Below are 6,282 nucleotides of genomic sequence, written 5' to 3'. Positions count from 1 at the left end.
TCCGCGCGGGAGGTCTGCGCGCCCGCGACTCGCCGCGCCGAGCCGCCCGCTGGAAGAGGGGGGGAACCCAGCCCGCGGGGTCACTGCACAGAGCCGGGCAGTGTGTGGTGGTGGTGGTGGTGCAGCGCGGCTGGAGGCGGGGGCGGGGGCGCCGAGGGCGGCGACGCGCCGCCCCCGCCCGGCCCCAGCTCCCCGGGCGCGTAAACGTCGTCCATGGGCGGGTGGCCCGCGCCGGCCGCGGGGGTCATGCGCTTCTCCTTCTGCCGCCGGTTGCAGAACCACACGCGCACCACCTCCTTCTCCAGCTGCAGGCTGTCAGCCAGGCCGGTGATCTCGTGCGCCGAGGGCTTGGGGCACTTGAGGAAGTGGCTCTCGAGCGCGCCTTTCACCCCGACCTCAATGGACGTGCGCTTCTTGCGCTTGCGGCCCTGCGCCGCGATCTTGTCCAGGTTGGTGGGGCTGCCGCTGGACGAGTCGGTCTCCTCCAGCCACTTGTTGAGCAGCGGCTTGAGCTTGCACATGTTCTTGAAGCTCAGCTGCAGGGCTTCGAAGCGGCAGATGGTGGTCTGCGAGAACACGTTCCCGTACAGCGTGCCCAGCGCCAGCCCCACGTCGGCCTGCGTGAAGCCCAGCTTGATGCGCCGCTGCTTGAACTGCTTGGCGAACTGCTCCAGGTCGTCCGAGCTGGGCGCATCCTCGTCGGAGTGCTCGCCCACTGACGAGCCACCACCGCCCGCGCCCGGGTGCAGGTGTGCCGCCGCCGCGTGCAGGCCGCCCGCGTGTGCGTGTCCGTGTGCGTGTCCGTGGGCGCCCAGGTGCGGCGGCGGCGACGGCTCCAGCTGCGCCTCGTGGCCGTCCTCGTGCAGCGCGTGGTGCAGGCCCGGCCCCGCGCCACCACCGCCCGCCGCCAGCATCCCGGCCAGGCCTCCGCCGCCGCCCCCTGGGTAGGCCGCCTGAGCGTACAGCCCGAGCGGCTGTGGCTGGTGGCCCCCGCCGGCCCCAGGCGACGGCGACATGGCTGGGCCCAAGTGGTGCGCCGTGCTTCCCTGTGCCCATGCCGCACCCGCGTGGGCCGCCCCCTGGTGCACCAGGCGCGCGTGGAAACCTCCACCGCCGCCGCCGTCGTCAGCTCGGCCAGTGCCGCCACCCGCCTTGCCGTGTTCCAGGTGAGGGCCACCGGCCCAGTCGCCGCCGCCGCCTCCTCCGGTGGGAAGCCACTGGGGGTGCGCTAGGCCCACGGGGTGGCCCGCGCCCGCGCCCAGCCACTCGTGGTGCATAAGCTTCTGCACTTCGCGGTACGCGGCCCCCGCGTGTAGCCGCTCAGCGGCCGCCGCCGCCGCCGCCGCCGCCGCCGCATCCGGATGCATGAGCGGCCCCGTGCCCCCAGCTCCGCCGCCGGGGCCCCGCGGCAGGTACTGCGCGGTGGTGGCCATGTCGCCCCGCGCCCTGCGCCGCGCCGCGCCGCGCCGCCGCCGCCGCCGCTTCGCTCCGTCTGCGGGCCCCGCCGCCGCGCTCCGCCGGCTTAAAGCCCGGACCGGCTCAGCGCTCTGGAGCCCCACCCCGCCGGGCGCCCATTGGCTGCCCGCGGAGCCGCCTCCCGCCCCCCGGCCCCGGCCCCCGCCCCCCACGCCCGCCAGCCTCCTGGCCCGGCAGCCCCGAGCTCGCCATTGGGTCTCGCTACGGGGGTCCCGCGCGCCGGCCATGCTCATTGGCCACTGGGGCTTCATTCACGCCCCCCCCAGCCCTCCGCGTACACATTCACGCCCCGGGGGCGCGGTCGCCACGTGGGGAGTGGCGCGGGGGTGGCCCTGGGACCGCACCCCCTCTCGTCCTGGCTGCGTGGGCCCCCGCTTTTCCCCAACGTTGGAGACTCAGTGCTCGGCCGGTCCCACATTCACGCGGGCTGAATTCCCGCCTGCATCGCACCTGGGCGGCGTGGATTACGGGCTCCGGGAGGCGCTCGGGCTCCGAGAAGCGACTCAGCCTCTGGCTCCTCTTCTCCGCAGTGCCGCTTCCTGCGGGCCAGGATTCCCGCGGGTCTCGGCTGCGGCGAGCTCGAGCTCCAGGCGGCTGCTCGGGTTCCCGGCTCGGTTCCGGCGCGGCCATTCCCCTCTCCTGCCTCGCCTCCTGCGGCTTCCAGGTGCACTGAGCGCTCCTCCGCGGGCCAGCTTGGCCCGTCTCCGTTTCCCGCTCTTCTGCGCGGACCTCTACAGCCTTGCCAGCACCTCGGGTGCCGCCAGCGTCCGAGGGGAAGCCGCTTCGGGCCGACACCCCCTTCTTCTTCCGGGCTCCGAGGCCAGGTGAGTACCGCGCGGGCAGCTCCGCGCCGGGGTAGCAGGCGGCAGGCGTTTTGCAATGAGGCCAGAGCTTCTGTAACCCTGCCTGGTTCCCGGACGACCTCGAGGTGGAGACTGTGGCTCTGGGGAAAACACCACTAGCTCGGAGGGCTTGGGGGAGAGATGAGTGTCAGGGTTGGTTGGCGGGGTGGGGGGCGTGATGGACACTCGACCCAGTCCTGCGCGGCTGTAGCCCTCACGCCCCAGTTTGAATGGTCCGTTGCTGCTGGTTGGGGGGGGGTCACGCCCCGGGAATCTTGCTATAAGGGAGGAGTGGCGTGGACTCCGGGAAAGAAAAGGGAAGCTGGCACTTCAGAAATCTCTCCTGCAGACTGGGAGCTGTCCAGCCTGGTGTGGAGCCCTGGGCTGGAGTTTACCTGGACTTGCCTAGGGCTGTTCAGAAGGGAGCTGAGGTTGAGTTCTTGTGTCAAAGGTTGGGGGCGGTGGCATTCCGCCTCCTCCTCATTTCCGCAGCTCTGAGAGCTCCCTGAAGAATCCCCAGTGGAGAAGGACCCTAGCTGCAGGTCCTCCGTACCTCCTTGCCCCACCTAGCCCTCGCCTCCTTCGGATCCCCACATCGTTTGCAGAGTCTTCCATTGCTGTCCTTCTGAAATTCGGTTCTTGGTCTTGCTTCCAATGTTTCTTTAAGATTCCAGGGCCTGGGGTAGCTCATCCTAGGGCGGGGAGAAGGTTCATCTAGGGCTTAGCTAGGGCCGACGAGGTAAGTCAGTACTGTGGAATAAAGCCTGAGGGTGTCAAGATAGGTGATTGGGGGTTTGCCTTAGAGGCAGCTGCCATGAATCAACAGTGACAAGTATTATCCTGGATAAAGATGATGCTCATCTGAGCCCTGAGTGCTCCAAGTCCAGTCTCTTGACTATTCCGTGGAGGGAAGGATTAGGATAGGACACAGTCCTTGTCGGGCTAGTGGCTCCTTTAGGTCCTATTTTAGCAACAGAAGCTGAAATAGATCCCAGTGCTTGATCCCAGCTTAGGATATTGGGCTTTCTGGACTCTGGCCTGGGCAGTGGTCAGAGGCAACCCAGGGTCTCCTGGTCCACTTACTTCTCTGGTTTCTCTCCTAAAACCAGGAAGTAAGATCAAGGCTGGGAGTCCTGCAGTGAAGTCTTATTTCACTCCAACCCTAACCAGGCCTGTGTGACACTGAAACTTGGGCTCCCTTTTAACCTGGAGCTGCCACTGTCTTTCTGGGTAAGAGTAACTCTGCTCCATCCTCTCTGGCCCTTGATTTTCCTCTGTGTAAATTGAAACAAAAATAAAAACAAAAAAAGCAATAACAACAACCACAAACCCCAAATGAACAAAAAAAACCCCTTAGTATTAGAAGTAGCTCTTTTGGCTCACTAGGGTGGAATGAAAGGACAGGAAGGAAAATCCCTCAGAAAGGGCTTTTACTGGAGGGGGGTGGTAAGGGGAGAGGGAAAGTGGGAGAAAAACAATGTTCAACAAGAAAATGTACTCATTCCCTTACCTATGTAGATGTAATCCTTCTGTACATCATAAAATCAAACTAAAAAAGAGAGAGAAAAGGCTTTTACTCTGGTGTAGTGGGTGGGCAGGCAAGGCACTCCCTTTCTTTAGCAAAATCATAGTTTCTCCTCCCTAGAGGAGGCTTGTGGAGGTTTGAAACACACTTCTAGCTGTGATGGTCTGCGATTTCATGTAACTGTCTGATTCTGTATATTTGTGCCCATTCCTCTTGGATAATGGGGAATGTCCGGACTGGATGAGTGTGTTGATGTCCAGGTTTTGAGGTTGCCATTGAGGCTTAGTGAGTAGAAACCAATAGGCAAGGTGCTCCACAAAGTACTTTCATGTTCATCCTTTTGCTGTCACCCTCAGTGTGTAGGTAAAAAGCATGAGACTTGCTGGTGCATTCCTATCTGTCCTTCTCCTCATTCCTGTGGAATGGGGGCGGCAGCTGTGGCTGTCAGGGTAAGGAGAAATTAAAGTCCTATCTCTGGCAGCTCTCAGAAGCAGGCCAGGGACAGCTGGCCCTCTGGAATCTGTGCCCCCAGTTTAGTGCTGAATTGAGAGTTGTCTGCAGTGGCCAGCTCGATGGTACTTTACCAGCTTGTTTCCCAGCAAATCTCTGTCCCAACCCTTCATCCTCCATTAGCAGCATGTGACTTTGTGTGAAATTACTTTGGAAGCTCCTGGAGCCTCAGCATCTCCATCTTAAAATGGGGACAGAAATGCTTACAATCTCAGGATTGCTCTGAGACTCCAAGGATATAATAAAACATGTGATTGAAGTGTTCTTTACATAGTAGACACTGCCCTGGGGGTGATTAGCAGTGTGAACTAGGGAAGGTAAAAATGCTTTGGAAATTTTAGACTTTGTATAATGATCTAGGTTTGTCTTGCGTCCCAGTTTTCTTGGGAGTTAAGTTTTCCCCCAGAAAGTCTTAACATCCTTCTTCCTCTTGTTCTTGGATTCTGTGTGGGACACACATGCACACATCCATGCACATACACCCACATCAGGTAGTTTAATATCAGACAAAAATTACTGATTCAATATAGACCTGCAGACCTATGTCATTAGGCCAAATATTCAGAGTGATATAAAGCTACACTTGACGACAAATACAGGCATCTGTCTAAATGGGGACAAACAGGGAAGCCACATATTGGTTGAACTAGATCCACAGACAGACACTTGAGACCTATAGGCTGTGGGGAATCACAGACAGGGACTCTCTCAGCTGACATGTGCCATTATTGACACAAATAGGCACACCTTCATTTTTGTTAACACACGCTATGGTCATGCACACTGTCAAATGCACAGATACAAAGAGCCCTGCCTCCATCTTGCCTATTGACAGACATCCACACTCACACTCATAAGGGACCAGAATTCAGGAAAAAAAAATAAAAGCATTGTGTCCTGCCCAGAGTTTGGTGGTCTGTGCAGTTTGGTAATAACGCTAGGCCCAAAGAGCCAGGGGAACTCTTGCTTTTCATAATCTGTCTCCCATTCTCCTTGTCTGTGGAGGGGAGGTCTCAGCCAGGGGGCTGCTAGCCTCCATTGGCTCCAGGGCCTCCCTCTCCAGTGGGGAAGGGCGGCAGGGGGGGGGAAAGGGGGGGAAGGCTACCCAGCCCAGCCCCAGGCGGGAGCTCCCTGGTTTTCCCAGAGCAGGGCCGCCTCCTCCAGGCTCTGGAGTGTGACCGAGCGCCTGCTCATTTGACACAGGTCACCGAGCCTCCAGCAGATGGGGCCCTCGCTGTGGGGGGTCTCCAAGCCAGAGGGGCAGTGGGGGTGGGGTGAGGGAGGCCCTGCGGGGAGGAGCAGGAGCTTCAGCAAGCTCCAGCTCTGCAGGGCTGTGTGCAGAGCCTTGGGTCACAGACACAGACCTGCTCCCTGGAGATGCAGCAGACTGGGCCAGCCTCCAGAACGCAACCGTGCTCAGGCAGTTGCCATCAGCACCCTGGAGGCCACGCAGGCACTGCCCCACATCCCAGACTGGGCAGCCTGCACAATGGCCCAAGGAGCCCAGGATTGGGGGTGGGGTGGAGAACCAGGGGCAGTTTGACTCAGTCTTGAACCCAGCAGCTGGATCTGGCGACTTTCCTTTTCCTTTTAACCCTGTCACCCCTCCTCTCTAGCTTTCTCCTGCCAATCTATCAGGAATCCAGGAAGCAAGGAGGGTAGGTGTAGCTGCAGACCCAAGACCTTTGCAATGCTGCGGGCCCTGATTCAGGCCCAAGGACCACTTTGGATCATTGCAGTGTCCTAATCTCTGAGCTCCTCCAGCATCTGCCACTGGGTGTTCTTGCAAGTCAAGAATGGTGGGGAGAGGTAGAGAGAGGAGGGGAGGGCTGCTGGAGGAGCTGTGTTTTAGATACACTTTTCCATCTGTGACCTTTGAGTCTTCGAGGCTGGTTTGTGCAGGGATGGCATTTGCCACCTACTTCCTTT

At 60.1% G+C, this 6,282-nt stretch overlaps 1 protein-coding gene across 1 annotated transcript; it reads right to left on the bottom strand.

Annotated features, from left to right (window-relative positions):
- Pou3f1 (POU class 3 homeobox 1) lies at positions 1–1,433 on the bottom strand. Its single transcript, XM_090333797.1, has one exon. It carries the CDS (start codon positions 1,431–1,433, stop codon positions 81–83), a length of 1,353 nt encoding a protein of 450 aa, XP_090189923.1. The 3' UTR covers positions 1–80.
- Between the last annotated feature and the right edge of the window lie 4,849 nt (positions 1,434–6,282).

The sequence above is a fragment of the Megascapheus bottae genome, chromosome 6 (genome assembly GCF_031878675.1).
Source record: "Megascapheus bottae isolate mThoBot1 chromosome 6, mThoBot2.hap1, whole genome shotgun sequence".
NCBI lineage: Eukaryota > Metazoa > Chordata > Mammalia > Rodentia > Geomyidae > Megascapheus > Megascapheus bottae.
This window is presented reverse-complemented; position numbering and strand designations above follow the sequence as displayed.

Bases quoted from the DNA above. Each gene is read 5' to 3' on its own strand.
- Pou3f1 (XM_090333797.1), bottom strand. From the start codon at position 1,433: ATGGCCACCACCGCGCAGTACCTGCCGCGGGGCCCCGGCGGCGGAGCT.